Source organism: Poecilia reticulata, linkage group LG7, assembly GCF_000633615.1.
Source record: "Poecilia reticulata strain Guanapo linkage group LG7, Guppy_female_1.0+MT, whole genome shotgun sequence".
Lineage (NCBI taxonomy): Eukaryota > Metazoa > Chordata > Actinopteri > Cyprinodontiformes > Poeciliidae > Poecilia > Poecilia reticulata.
Genome location: NC_024337.1, coordinates 16676155 through 16691814, shown reverse-complemented (window position 1 = coordinate 16691814; position 15660 = coordinate 16676155). Strand labels below are relative to the sequence as shown.

The 15660-nt window shown below is 37.2% G+C and overlaps 1 protein-coding gene across 2 annotated transcripts in view; it reads right to left on the bottom strand.

Moving 5' to 3' along the window:
- Positions 1-36: 36 nt before the first annotated feature.
- pan2 (poly(A) specific ribonuclease subunit PAN2) overlaps positions 37-15660 on the bottom strand; it is an 18617-nt gene continuing 2993 nt past the window's right edge. The window contains exons 3-25 of one of the 2 annotated variants that reach the window (XM_017306013.1): positions 15363-15483; positions 15198-15275; positions 14246-14516; positions 12884-13229; positions 11053-11149; positions 8875-8994; positions 8685-8804; positions 8475-8603; positions 7340-7539; positions 7108-7256; positions 5564-5670; positions 5382-5480; positions 5202-5290; positions 3822-3966; positions 3607-3744; positions 3051-3110; positions 2878-2968; positions 2643-2800; positions 2074-2217; positions 1546-1725; positions 1358-1451; positions 352-543; positions 37-280 (exon numbers count right to left, since the gene is read on the bottom strand). In XM_017306013.1, coding sequence (XP_017161502.1) covers positions 246-280; positions 352-543; positions 1358-1451; positions 1546-1725; positions 2074-2217; positions 2643-2800; positions 2878-2968; positions 3051-3110; positions 3607-3744; positions 3822-3966; positions 5202-5290; positions 5382-5480; positions 5564-5670; positions 7108-7256; positions 7340-7539; positions 8475-8603; positions 8685-8804; positions 8875-8994; positions 11053-11149; positions 12884-13229; positions 14246-14516; positions 15198-15275; positions 15363-15483 — 3163 coding nt within the window. In that variant the 3' untranslated portion in view covers positions 37-245. Of the gene's footprint in view, positions 544-1357; positions 1452-1545; positions 1726-2073; positions 2218-2642; positions 2801-2877; positions 2969-3050; positions 3111-3606; positions 3745-3821; positions 3967-5201; positions 5291-5381; positions 5481-5563; positions 5671-7107; positions 7257-7339; positions 7540-8474; positions 8604-8684; positions 8805-8874; positions 8995-11052; positions 11150-12883; positions 13230-14245; positions 14517-15197; positions 15276-15362; positions 15484-15660 lie in introns of both variants that reach the window. The other variant, XM_008414442.2, reaches the window with a different exon arrangement.

The window sequence follows — 15660 nt, the reverse complement described above, 5'->3', positions numbered from 1 at the left end:
AGACAAAAAACATGGTAAAAAAAAACCCACTAGGAATTCAATTTATTTAACTTAAAACTTTTATTTTGAAATACAAAACAAAACTGTTTGGTCACTGATTCAATAATGAAGCTTCTCCAGTTGAAATGAACTGTACAAACATTCAATATTGCTCGACATAATGCAAAAAGAAATGAGCAAAAATAAAACGAGTGGATTGGTGACGGACACAAATTAACAGTGTGGCTGTAAGGTCAGAGGTCAGATCACAGCCCAATCACTGAGGGAAACACAGCAGCGCCTGTTGAAGGTAGCAAACACTTCAGAGAATTTTCTCAAACTGCTCCTCTCTCTGGTGCCGTTTTGTCCTACCTTGACCGTCTCCAGTATCTGAATCTGGGACTTTCCAGTCCAGCTGGCGGCCTTTTTCGTAGAGTCCCTTCAGGACCTTCCTTACTTCGTCGCTCCCTCCTCCGCGGCTGAGCTCCAGGTACTTCCTGTAGAGCTGCAGAGCGGTGCGTGCGTCCTCTATGCTGTCGTGGGTTTCCCCCTGGATGTTGAGATCTAGCGGCACAACACAGACAACAATCTGGAATGACCCGTTTTCACAATTCCCACTTCAGCATTCCAGATTTTTCCCAGTATTCATTTCCAGTTTGGATATTCCAGAAATGCAGGAGCGGTAGAGGAGATGGTGGCCGAGATGAAGGAGCAGGTGCAATTCACTGGAAAAAATGAAATCCTACCAAGTGTTTGGTAAATATCTGCAGAAGAGGATTAGAGACACTGAAGAAAATAATTCAGTTTTTCTTCTCAGAATTCTGACTTATCTTGAAATTCTGACTTTCATATCGGAATTTTGACTTTAATTTCATTGTCCTTTTTTCAGATTTTGACTATCTTGGAATTCTGACTTTTTAATCTCAGAATTTTCACTTTAGTCTCAGTTTCCTTTTTTTCATATTCTGACTTTATAATCTCAGATTTTTCACTTTAGTCTCAGAGTTTCATTTTTGGGGGGATTTTGACTTGAATCTAAGAATTTTGAATTAAAGTTCACATTTCTGATTTTAATCTCAGAATTCTGACTTTTTTTTCTCTCCGATTTTGACTTAAAGCTGAATTTTAATTCTGGTCAACCTGTGTAAATCGAAATAAATATCCAAAAATTCAACAATGTTGTTAGTATATTAAAATAATCACAGCATTAAATGTAAAACCATGCAGATCTTTATGTTTTCCTCCAACATGAAACCATTTTCTTCAGGCAGAGTTTTCAACATGGCAGCTGGATAATTTAGTATCAGATTATATATAGATGTTAAAGTTTGTCTGTCACTTCGGCTCTGTGGCATTTATAAACGCTGGATCGTCTCACCTAAATAATACCAAGCGAGGAATCGTAAAGAAATCATTCTCTTCCGGGGCAAATGGAAAAGGTAGACCGTGTCAATGACTTGATCCTTGGGGACCTTAAAGACACCAAATATTCAGAGTTTACATAATAAAAAGTTTTAACATTACATTACTGAATCTGACTGGAAATAACTAAATCCATCAACCTACCAGGAGATTAATGACCCGGAAGTCTTTCTGCAAACCGTGGCCGACGAAGCGAACGCCGGTGTCGATGAGGAAGCGAAGCTTTAGGTATGTGGACTTCAGTGTGGTCAAATGTTTGGAGGAAATTTTAGCATCCAGATCTCCTGGTTTGATGCCGGAGTACTGCGTCAAATAGTCGACCACCTAAAAAACAAACTACACCTTAAAACTAGCTTCTCCGTGTTTTCTGTTCAACGATTGAATGTAATAAGCATAACAAAAAAAAACTAAATGTGCTGCAGGTTCTTTAATGCAGGAAGCAGTTTGGATTCAGCAGTTTGTTGATGCGTTTACAGACCAAATAATATGAGAATTATTTGGTGCTTGTATCTGCACTTGAAAAATATTTCAAGTGCAGATACAAGCATAGAAAAAAATTTTAATATTCACCCCTAAGCCATAAGTTTATATTTTTCATATGAAATATTCAGTTGTCTGCCGCACTAATAGGAAACATATAAAAGCAGATGAAGGACCCAGGGTGTTGTTCACCTGCTCCTGAGTTGAGATGTAGTCGTCGATGAAGGGGACCCCCTCGTTGGGCCCCTGGCCCCTCACACAGGTGATCCTGGCTACGGACATCTGACTGGGTTTGATGGTGGACTTGGTGCCGTCACTCCGCAGCTCCGCCTCTTCCTGCAAAGTCATTCAGTTCATTTTATGATGGAATATTCTAGTATTTTTCTCTAAAGAGGAAAATATGAGAGGATAATGTTTACTGTTATGCCGTAAGGATTAAAAAAAGTTGCTGGGAGAGTCGGACAGAATCAGACACATAACAGACCAGACCCAGGTGTTTGAACAGAAAGCTTCAAGTTTTGTCTTGTTTTTTGAAAATATTTATAAATTCATTGGTCTGTGGCAAATGTTCAGATAAAACGTGAAACTTTAAGGAAAAAGAAATGAAGTCCATCCATTTGTTTATTTAATCATCCATCCATCCATCCATTCATCCCTCTCACCATCCACCTGTCCATTTCTCCATCGTTTGTTTATTTAACCATCCATCTATTCATTTCTCCCTCCCTCCCTCCCTCCCTTCCTCCCTCCCTCCATCCCACCTGGTTCAGCGTAACGAACTCGGCGTCCAGCCCCACCAGGTCGCCCGCCTGCGGCATCTCGCTGACCATGAGGGGGATGAAGGTGGCGTGACTCTTCCTCTGTTTCCGGGCCAGCGACGCCTCCGTCAGCAGAACGCTGGCGTCGATTGGGTTTTTGACTGAAAACCAAACGGTGATCGGATCTGAACTCCTTTAAAGTCAAACGTAAATCCTCCAGATTAGACGGTCGACTCACTGCGGAGGTCGTATCTGGAGTGGTAGTTCCTCTTGGCGTAGTACAGGATGGCTGGAACTTTCCAGCTGACGTCAAACTGAGCAGCTTCAGTCTTCAGTCGACAGCAAAGCAGAACATTTAGTCTGACAGCAAACATGATGCAAAACAAGCTAAACAAGTGGTAAAGATCCTACCTTATCAATGGGTTCGATTAGAAAATCATTGAAGAGGTACCACTGCTGGTGTGTGACTCCCTGAAACACAAACATCATTTAAAACCAGAAAGTTTTCTTTTTTCAACTGTGGAGAAGTTTTGTTTTTCTAATTTTCTTCCTTTTGTTCTTTGGTCTCCATGATTCTGTTCATCTAACATTTTATTTTAGGCAATAATATTTCCAATATTTAAAAAATTAAATTTAAACATCCTTTCAAAGTCGTAAATTCGTGCATCTAAAATGAAGGCATTAAAATGTCTTAAATTCATTAGACAATATGTAAGTTGGTCTTAAAATGTCTTAAATTCTTGATTTAATTGTTTAATTGTAAGCTTTAGTGGTTAAATGAAGAATCAGCAGACTTTGCTACTTTTCTTATTGATTCATTTATTAATTGTCAGAATAACTGATTACTAAACTAGTTATTAGTTATCAGATAACAATCAAATAAACCTCCATATATGTTTTTGGTTATATTCTGTTAAACTATGTGTGTTTACCTTTGTAGCTTTTTCTTCTTGATGTTTTAGCTCACCTCTTTCCTTTGATGGTACGTCTCTCCCACTTTGATGTGTGCGACCAGGTTTCCGCCGGTGCGAGCGTCCTGGATGTGCGGCACGGTGACCACGAGGTCGTACAGGGAAACCCCGTCCGCCTCCTCAGCGGCGCTGATCTGCCCACAGACGTCATAAAGAGTTTGAGCCGCCACAGAAATCTGAACGGCGTGACAGTAATAGTTTCTACCCTCACTTCGTCTCCTTCGGACCAGCTGACGATCTCCAGCCCTTGGCTTTTGCTGATGGACATCTTGAGCGTGGCGGGGATCCAGACGTGCCGCAGATCCTCGGCCCGGGTGTCAAAGGTGAAACCCTCCGTGCTGCAGCTCTCCTCCCCGCTGCGCAAACACAGGAATCCAGTCTGACTTAAATCACACTCACTGATCCAAACAGAGTTGAGTCTGCCGGCCAGCAGCCAGGCAGTAACTATAGTTTATAAATTACATTTATAAATATGTAAAATTCTTCCAATTTCTTCGTCTTTATGATGAAAAATGGCTGAAAATGACCTTTAACCTTTAACAAAAATATGAAATGATCACACTGTGTTCAGTCGGCTGTTTTACTATTTTGCCAAAAATATAAACGGTAATGTTTTAAATAACGACTTTATAACAAACGCTGGTTTCAGGAGCTTTATTTTCATGTAATTAATTAACTTTTTATGACAAATGACAATAAAAATAAAGAGATATTGTTGTAGATCTATTTTTGCTGGCATTACGTTTAGTCTTTTGAACGAGTGAATATACTTTACAACTGCTCTTGTTTTGTTTGCTTTTCTTTTAAATTTATTGTATCTTTGTTTTTTATTACACTATGTTTAATAAAGCCAAACTAACAAAATTTTCATTTTCCATAAATTTCAACATTCCATCTTCTTTTCTGCAAAAGTTTCATGTTTTTCTGTATTTTAAAACCTAAAAATAAAAATAAATTGGGGTTCTGTAAAAATGACAACAAATTTCTTGAAGTAAATATTTATCAAAAATTTCAAGTTGATGTTTTTTGAAGTTAATGTAACATCTGTGGCTCTAAACAATCGTATTTAGCTGGACTAACGGTAAATGTGGCTCTTAAGATTACAAACCTCTGGTTTTGGTGTTAATGTTGGTTCTAGTTCTAGTATTTTTGATCTGAATTGTATTTTTCAGATGATTTCTTGCAGTTTGGCTCAAATATCGACTTCTGTTTCCGTCCATTTATTTTGTTGTGTCTTTCAGGTTTTTAAAACCAAAATGATACGTTGATGTTTTCATTTTAAAACATTTTTGTCAACAAATTCATGTGTCTTTATTATAACTTACATTGTTTCAGCCAACAGCTCTCTTATTGAAATTCAATTCAAATTCAAAAATACTTTATTGATCTCAAAGGGAAATTAAATTAAATTAAATTGGGATCTTGTTTCCTGCTGCAACAGCTCAGGTAAGCTTACAATTAGACTTGCTAATGATTTTATTTATTGTTTTGTTTTTGCTGTTATAAAGTCAAACAGCTGAACATAATCTCCAGTAAATTATTGCATACTTTTGTAAAAGAAAAACATAATGAGGAATCAAAAGTTTCATACTCTAAGCACCACTCTGTAGGCATGGGTGGCGGCTCAGTACGCTTTGCAGGCTTCATGGCCTCTTTCTGCATGGCCTTATTGTAAGCACACTGTAAAGATAAACAAAAAAATCCCCATTATGTAAGTGTAAATAAAACTCCCTGATGAATCACAAAGGAAAACAAACTAAGATTCGTTCACCTCTGCCTGAACTTTCCAGAACTCGGCCTCTTTAGCGCTGTTTACTTCACAGTTTATGACCAGGACATCCGGCAGACACCTTATGTTGCGTGTTTGAACCTGCAATGGAGAACAAAAACATTGTAACGCCACAGCGTCGACCATAGATGCAAGTTCAAATAATGTACTGAGATTTAACTCACTGTAGGCTGGTACTTCTCACAGTTTTCACACCATGCTTGAGTGTTTTGCTCCAAACAGATGCTTCTTTTCAGAATCTCAGCAAAGTCATACTCCTTTACTGTTTTATCTACAAAATCACAATGAAATTAATACTCCTTGCCGCTACATAAGATAAGAATATGACACTAGGGATGCAAAAAAATTATCAACTTAAGTTTAATTGCCGAGTAATAGTTTATTACATTGGAATTAGTTGCAATCTATTCACTAATAACGACCGCTTCTTTAAGTGTTGTAGTTCCGCCGCCATCCAGCAGAGGGCGCCGCTGGTAATTTAAGCGGAGGCAGAAAGATGGCGCTGGCAGCAGGAAAATAAAACCGTATTCATGTCTTTGAATAAAACGGTTCAAACGGAGTTCGATGCGCGAAATTCACTTTATGTTAACCTGCTTTGAAATATAAACACACAAACTCCTTAAATTATCATCTTAACGGCTCTCATTCAGCCGAACTGCATGACGGAGTCGTCTCTAACAAAAATGACTGATATGCTAGTGCTACGAAGGCGAGATAAAAGATAAGCGGATAATGTAACAAAGAAAAATTATAACTGGTTTTATAATTTGCTTATTGCTGATTTCGAGGGCTTCCTTAAGCAGAGGTGGGTAGAGTGGCCAAAAATAGTCAAGAGAGAGTAGCACCATTACTTCAATAAAGTAAAAAGTAGCCGTCCAAGAAATCACTCAAGTAAAAAAGTATTGGGTAAAAAGGCCATTCAAGTACTAAGTGATCAAAACAATCATTTAATAATTAAAAATGACATCATCAGACAGACTAAAATATACATTTGTTTGAGAATTTTGGTATTTTAAAAATCAAGATTAAAATAATTTATACAACAATTGCAAAATAACACAATCAGGTAAAAAATATATATATATATTTCTTTCAATAAAATAAAGCTTCAACAAAAACTGCAGTTGGAACAAAGTAAAGTTACTCAGTGTGTAGAGGATCCAGAAGTTTTACTCAAGTATTAGCGATACTTAATGAAAGTAAAAAGTACAACGTTGTAAAAGTGATCCTAAACATTAATAAATATAACTAGTTACTACCCAACTTTAGTCACGAGTAAATGCGGAGTTAGGGCCACAGACTGTATTTCTTTATGAATATCTCTCTGTTCATGGGGAATTAAGTGTTTCACATATTTTGTTCTTTTCATCTTTTATTTTTCTATCCAGCAACTTAAGAGGTTGCTGTTTTGTTATGTTTTATAAAAATGTCTAAACTTAATAATGTGAGAAAAACAGAATTTTCTGTTTATTCAGCCAGTATTTAATAGAGCTGACACAAAATAATGTTAAAATTTTATTGTATTTTTGTCTAATTCAGTGTAGTAAGAGAAATTTAGCCCTGTAGGTTATGGAAAGACGGTCAGTCCTCTTCATACAAGAGAAAATGGCCGCACATCAAATAATCATTAGATGACCGATAAGGTCAATCAACTCGTTAATCAATAACTTGCATCCCTAGCTGATACTGATGGATGTGGGGAACTCACCCTGGGAGTTCTGCTCTGGGTAATGCATGGTGAAGAGCAAGGTGAGCGAGGATCGCACCGTCTCCTTCCCACAGCGGCACAGGCTGCTGTTCTCCACCTCACAGCCAAACAGCTTCCCGATGGCCGACTCAGCAGAGGAGCCCAGAGAGCTGACACCAGTTCAAAAAAACATTTACTTTTTCCTGTTTGGACCAGAGCAGAACCACCGTTGAGGTAGAAGTTGACCTCTGACCTGCTGCTGGCGCCCCTGTAGGCCTGCGGGCCTTCCTGCTCCTGAGTCTCCTGGTGAAGCTGGGTGAGGATGAAGCGATTCCAGCTCTGGATCAGGCGTCCCAGTTTGGCTTTCCCAGTTTGCTCATCGGAGTCGGCGAGGATGAGACCGAGAGCCGAGGCTTCGGGGATGGTACGAAACGCTCGGAGGAAGTTACTGGCCTAAAAACGACGAGCGGCAGGGTTAGGAAACCTACGGCTGCAGGGTGAGATTATTTTAGTAAATGTCGCTGTTGGAAAGATCGACGAGTTTCAACACATTTTAGAAGTTTTCCAGACTGAAGTGAAACTTTTTAGTCCATTTAATATAAAATAGAACTATGACTTTAGAGCAGATACTCCTACAGTGGTCAGAGATTAAATACTGAACCTTCAGCAAAAACTAGAGGAAAGATTATAAGGAAACAAAAAAGGAAGGGAATGAAGGAAGGATGGATGGAAGGGTAAAGGAAGTGAGGAAGGAAGTATAACAAGAAAACAAAAAAGGGAAAAGGATGAAAAAGAAACAAAGGAAAGATGAATAAATGGACGATAAGGATAAAGAAAAGGCAAGAAGATGAGGAAACAAAAAAGGTATAAAACAAAAAAAGGAAGGAAGGATGGATGGATGGGAGGGGAAAGAAAATTAGGGAGGAAGAATAACAAGGAAACAAAAATAAAAGAAAGGAAGGATGAATCGGTGGATGACAGAAGGAGAAATAACTAAGGAACAAAGGATGATAAGGAAGTAAAAAACGCAAATGAAGGAAGACAAGATGGACGGACTGGCAATAAGGAAATAAAAAAGGAAGGAAGCAAAACAAGGAAGGAAGGGTAAATGGATAGAATGAAAGAAGGATAAGAAGGAAATAAAAAGGAAGGGAAATATGATAAGAGAGGAATGAAGGAAGGTGGGAAACAAAACAAGCTGAGCAGATAAAGAAAATACAAAAGAAAAAAAGGAAGAAAAAGAAAGGAAATATGATGGAAGGAGGAGCAAACAAAAGTTTCTACATTTGGAAACAAAATCGAATTTTCTATTTTCTTACTCATTCAGAACTGTAAATACTTATCCTGCCAGACATTTCCTAAATGTTGCAGAATGAATAAAAACGAACCTGGCACGGATCTCCTCGGGACAAATCCAGCATGTGGAAGAGGAAACCCAGCTCACAAGCCAAACAGAACTCCTTCTGACACAAATGGTTCTGCACCAGACACCTGATCGGCTCCAGGAAGTACAACACCTGAAACACCAAAACAAACAGCAGCAGAGTTAAAAACACGACTCTACACAGAACCTGGACCGGAACGTTGGAGGGTATTACCTGGATCATACAGTTACAGTAGGCGTTGGGGATGTGAGGCTCGAGACCCGCAAACAAAGTTCTGTTGTAATGTTTGAAGTCAAAGTCCTCCAGTCCGAGTTTGGAGTATTTAATGGTGACCTGGAGCAGAACAAAGACGCTTAGAAGAAGTTCTGTCCAAACGAACAGCGCGGCGTCCAGCTCCTCCCACCTTCCTGTACTTCTTGGGCACCATGCAGAGGTGCGGCTCTTCGTCACGTCCGATGGGCGACTCTGGAACCTGGTTGTAGTTGTCGTAATCGAGCTCCACGTCTTTTATCTTATAAGGGACCTGAAATCAACATTTTACAAAACATTTAAACAACAGTCAAATGCGTATGTATCATCTTCAATTATTGAAGTACCATATTTTCCGCACTACAAGGCGCACCTTCAATGAATGGCCTATTTTAAAACTTTTTTCATATATAAGGCGCATAGAATAGACGCTACAGTTTTGGTTGCCAATTTATTCCGTACTCTATTATTACACATCCACATTGTAAAGAAGTGGTCCCCGAGTGCTTTATATAGTAGTCTGCCCCAGTCATTGTTTCACTCACGGTGTTGTGATATGGTGCCCAACTGCTTTCTGGGTAACACAGACCAACTGACACGCTGCCGCCGCAGTCTCTGTCTCTCTTCCCCTGCTCCCCCGCCCCCCCGCCTTTAAATGTATTATCAAACTTTATTAACAAACCAGCGTTCTGACAGCTATCCCAGCATGCACCGCGCACTTCTTCTTCTACAGGGAAAATGAAGTTGGCAGCTGCTTAGTGGAGTTGCTAGACGTGTTGTGGCTCAATATTGGTCCATATATAAGGCGCACCGGATTATAAGGCGCACTGTCGGCTTTTGAGGAAATTGAAGGTTTTTAGGTGCGCCTTATAGTGCGGAAAATACGGTAACTGTCAACTAATTTAGAAATCGATTGTTAACTGGAGCAAATAAACTAAAAAAAAGGCAATTTAATAAAGGAACAACAGTCAGAGTGGTAATTAAATCAAAGCTGTTGCATTTAAGATAAACTTTCTTTGACTCAAAATTCCTCTAGTTGCAGTTTATAAGAAAAATCTCCTTTCAGACCTTTTTGCATCCAATTATTTAATCCAAAAATAATCAACAGATCAAACCTACACTGTATAGATTTCAAGTCAAGCAGGAAGAAATGAGTTCTTCACATGTTGATGTTAAATGTATTTTTTAGCTGCAGATTCATCTTTTGCTACTAATTATCAAGCGTTCATATTTTATTGCATTTTAGGCAATAAAATGTCCTTTAAAAGGAAATTAATTTTGTTCATTTGTATCTTTTAATGTATTTCTAACATGGTACTAAACAGGATTTAAGTGGTTAAATGTAAAATCTGCAAAATGTGCCAATTCTTTGTCTGATTAGTCAAGTCAAAGTTTATTTTTGTACATTTATTTTTAAAAGTGCTATGTAAAAACACCATATAAATATTGATTACTTACATAAATACAGCAACGTCAGCTGACCAAAGTGCTTCACAATAAATGCAACATTATGGATAAACGATAAAATAAATAAAATTATTAAGTTTTATTTTTTTTAAAACAATACGATAATAAAAGTGGCAGTAAAACAACATAAGACTATAAATACAGAAACTAATAATATAAACAAAAACAAAAACATACTTAATTTCAGTTGCAGCAATTTCCCAAAAATTAAAATCTATTAAGTACTATTATTTTTTCCTTTAATTTAAATGGTGGTGAAGACCAGGAAAAATAAATACATTTTCCGTCTGGACTTATCAACTAATTAATTAATGGTAGAATAATTAATTACTAAAATAATTGTTACCTGCAGTCCTAAGTTATTTATTTACACTTGATGGCCTAATAATCTTTAGTCCTGGCAAACAAATAAAAATTCCTTTAAATAAATTACATAGTTTTATGCACTAGCATAGAATCCTTGACAAACACTGATGTGTCTCTTGCTACTTTTATGCTTTGATTTAATCATTATCTTCAGGTAGAAAAGATAAATATAGGTTACAATGCTAAAAAATAGATAGTGCTTTTAAAAAGCCTAAATATTTTCATATTTGTTTTTATACTAAATTTAGGTCGTGGATTACTAATTAGAAGTTTCTAAATGCGCCGATTAATTTTAAAAAGTACAGTATACATTTTATTTATTTATTTTACTTATTTAACAGAGATTTCTTAGAGTTGTTAGTATTTGTGGCACTGCTGATTCCATCACATAAAACCCTAACAAAACAGATTTTATTAGATTTTTATTAATGAAATAAAACCCTAATAAAACGGAGATTATTTTGAACTCAAGAGGAGAATTTAAAGTGTTTTTTCCTGCCTGGTTTCGAGGGCGTGTACGAGGATTTGGTGCATAACCGATGAAACCGACGGTTTTCATGGTGCGCAGGATTTCCGGGTCGACCGGAGGAGCTCGTCTGTGGAGAGAAACATGTTTTCAGATGTTTTATCACGCAACACCATGACTAAAGCCGCCACTCTGACGTCTGCTTTATGCACAACGTTGCTAAATCTCAGCCATTTTTTCCCCAAATCTGTGTTGTTCCTCCTTTTTGTTGAGTATGTAAAATAGACAAACCCGTAAACCATGTCACTTGCAGCATAACAATAAAACTCAACCATCAGTTCCACATTTACGTAATATTGCGAAGCCAGGATCCAGTTTTTGTTTTGGTTCCTTTGTATGATTTCACAAACATGTAAAACTGAGACCGATTACGTTACATTTTCGTCAATATTCAGCTGACCAAAAAAACAATAAAAAAACTACAATCTACTTGTGATTTCAGCTAGTTCTTTCCCACTTCCCTTTGGTTTCTGTGGCACAATGCCCCAGGTTCACTGGTTCCTGTTGCACATCTTGAGAAAGAAGAGGTGAATGTTGAGTTTTATTCTCACCAAAGTCTGAACTCCTTCCTAAAACATGATGGGAAACGTCACATTTTAGTCACACCATATTTATCAGGAAGCATCTTCTCCCTTTGATCAGCATTTTTAACCTTTTAACTGTGTTTTTTCAGGAACCAGGGTCTTTTTTAGGTGCCCTCCTCTATGCCCTTGTTTGCTCAACAAAAGGAATCAGGGACAAAGTTATTTTGACATGAACATCTACCTGAGAAAACATGTTTTGCAAAGAGGAATGGGTAAAAATGTCAGTCTCCAGTTGTAAGAGACGTACTGTAAAAGATCTGCAGCTGAGAAATGACTCAGGAGATTAATACTATGGAGTGATTTTATAATTTGTAAAAAGAAAAAGTTGGAAGCTATGGAGTGATTTTCCACAGTTAGATATTATTCTGTGTTTGTTTATCACATAAAACCCAAAGTACATTGAATTTTGTGGGTGTAATGTAACAAAATATGAAAAAGGTCAAAAGGAGCCAAAACTTTTGCAGTAAATTATAAACAAAATCACTCAGAAATATCTTGTGCTTTGTGATTGTAAGAGATTATTAATATAAATAATAAAAAAATTCACAACTTTAGATTAACAATGGCTCAGAATATTTGCAACACTATTATGATCAACAGCTGAGAAATGATGCCACAAAATTCATTGGACAACTTAAAAAAGCATGTTGCCAGAGCTGCAACAGGCCATGTATGCTGTGCATCTGCAACCATAAATGCTAGTCAATCACAGCAGCAATGCCACCGATGCAACCTTATGCAAACGCTCTGAAGAGCCACTCACATCGGGATGATAAATGCTTGAAACTGAAGCTAAAACTGGACGCTCAAAGTAATTTGGCTACTGCTAATCAGTTTAATATTTCATTCCAGTATGGAGAGTTGAATCTTAAATAAATATGAACGAAATGGTGATATCTCAGTCTGACGCAGCAGAATATCATGATCCCAACACACATGTACTATTCATACTGGTAAAGACAACGTGACACTTTTCCCATCTCACAGGTGAAATAATCTGCCACTGGAATTAGTACTTTTTATCAATATGGCTGAAAAGTTACTTTTAAGTTTTATTTCAAGCGTACTAAGATATTTACACTAGAAACTAGAACAAACATACTTGGTAAGATTTTATATTTTTGCAGTGAGACACATTTCAGTGGATTTCATCTGCAAACCTTAAATCTCAGATCTTAGTGGAAATGCGACAGCAGCTGTTGCCTGTGATCAGATCTCACCTGGGACTTGGTGTAGACAGAGGAGTGGACCAGTCTGACAGCAGCGGTTCGGTGCTGGTTAGCGGCATAGGGATGAGAGAAAGGGGCAGCAGGTCGTGATTCCAGTCCAGCTGAGGCAACGTGTCCACCAGACAGGGCAGAGGAAAGTCTGTTTCCCGGGAGTAGTCATTGAAGGAGACCTCCGGGACGTCAGACCACAGGTGCACACACCCACCCGAGTCCCCAAAGGCCAAGGCTTGTTTGCTCGATGAAACGTCAAAGCTCATGAGCAGCTGACCGACAGTGTTGACGTGGAAAATGTCCGCCACATTGGCAAGACCAGTGGGCTCACAGAACTGGCACTGACCTGGAGAAAGAAACAGGAAGTGGACAGATTGAACACTCAAAAAGATGACTGGATGTTTATAAAGAAACTCGGCATTTGTACACTTCTGCCGCAGTAAAATTCAAGAACTTCTCAAGAATTTTTAAGGTGAGTTTCAAACTTTTCCAGCACCAGACTTTGGAAATTAAAACAATTAAAATGAATTATAAATCACAGTTTAATTCAATATTATGTAACAATTTAATTCTGTTTTGTGGGAGTATTTTCCATTCTACAGGAGGCGCAAGGTAAACAAAAAAAAACTAATAAAATGTTACACCTGACTGGTCCTAGAAAAAATAACAAATTTTACAAAAAAATTAAAAAATCAAGCCATTTCAATAACGTATAAAAAAGCCAACCTTTATTTCAATTACACATATCATTAAGTCATTAAGAAATCAGGATTATTGGTTACATTGAAACAATAAAAACAAATTAAATACTTAAACACAATAAAAAAGAAAGTCACAAAAAATTTTCTAAAAAATTTTCTTAATGTGTTTTGAGGCATTTAGCAAGTAATATTTAATTGTTATAATTTCTAAATAAAAAATAAATTCTAAATAATTTCTATTTAATTATTACTACTGCTGCTACTAATCATCATTATCATTACCATAAATTATAATTAATTATTAATAATTATTATGATTCATTATAATTATAATAATAATTACTATTATTTAATAGAAATAATTTTGGTAATTCTTACTGACCTAAAACAAGAAAAATGTAATCTAATTTAAATTCAAATATGAAGATAAAAATGTGTCTTTTTATTCCACGTATGAAAATAAATGTTTTCTAATTTTATTCTTTTAATCAAGCCTAAAATTATAAAATTGTGTAGGACTTTCTGCACAAATCAAGCAAATTCCAAACATTGAAAACACCTAATTGGAATTCAAGCATTTTCAAGGATTTCAAGGACTATTACAAATCCTGGAAAACGGACGGAGGAGTCCAACAGCAGCTTCAGTTTGTGGATGAAGTACCTGTCTGTGAGATGATGACCAGGCGGGACGTGTAGGTGGGGATGAAGCGCAGGAAGAGGGGATCCACGTGGACCTGCAGCGGAGTAACGGCTCGCATCATGCGGAGGTCGAAGACCATCAAGAAACGGTCGCACGCCAACCCGTTCAGGCCTCGGCTGGAGAAACCGCACGCAGCCAGGAGGTTCCCGTGAACGTCGAAGTCCGACAGGCTGCCGGAAAACGCGTCAAACTCATTCTCCGTCTTAAAGGTGCGAAGGTCGCGTAGGGTGACCTGTTGCAAGAGGTTTGCAAATGTGAGAAACAAAACTGGATCAAAGCATCTTTGTTAGGGCTGAAACGATTAATCAATTATTTAAATAACTAATTCAGTAATCAATTAATTGTCATCTGGCATGTACAGAACAACACACTTAGAACAGAAATTAAGCCAAAACTGTAAAAAATATATGTATATACATACATTTTACATTCAAATTAAAAAAATAACCTTTTGTTTGTGAATATTTTTTACCCATAATTCCTTAAGTGGCACCATTTTAGCTTCGCCTGGTTCAAATTCTGCAACAAATTTCCTATTCAGCAACTTTTGATATCAAATTATTTATCAGTTAATCCAAAAAAATAATCAACAGATCAGCCATGCACTGTACTGATGTTAAGTCAAATACGATACTTCCACATGTAGAATATTTTTAGCTTTTTTAGGTTTGATGAGACGACTTTCACTAGAGTAATGCTGTTATTGCATTTAAGGCGATAAAACGTTTATTTTCTTACTCAAAAATGAATTGAATGTTTTGTTTATTTGCATATTTTAAACTATTTTTAATATTGATTAAAAAGGTTTAAATGAACAATGTTGTGAATGTGTCAATTTACTTATCCGATTAATCGTTTAATCATCAGAATAGTCTAATGTTTTTTAAAACAGGCATCCTGAAGGAGTCCTCACCTTGCCAGATGTGTGGCCACAGAAGAAGAAACGACTCGTTTGACGCATTATTGCGACTCCAGGTATCTCAACTGTAAACTAATAAACACACAAACAGTAAAAAGTCAATGAAATTAGTTCAAACTTCTCTCATAGTTAATTATGAGTCCCATAAAATGCTTCAACCTTTTGAGTTTCTTGAACTGTGTTCAGATCAACTTCCACAACGTAGTTCTGTAATCCCCCCATGAGCAGCGTGTTGTTATCCGTCATCAGGAGACTGTGCATATCAGCTCCTTCCTCCATCCTGAAAAACATGTCGGTTCATTTAAAAACTTCACTGCAACATGTTGTGTTGCATCATCTTCAAAAAACTTCAGGAAACATCTGGATAAACGTCAAAAAAACTTCAGGAAACATCTGGATAAACGTCAAAAAAACTTCAGGAAACATCTGGATAAACGGCAAAAAAAACTTCAGGAAA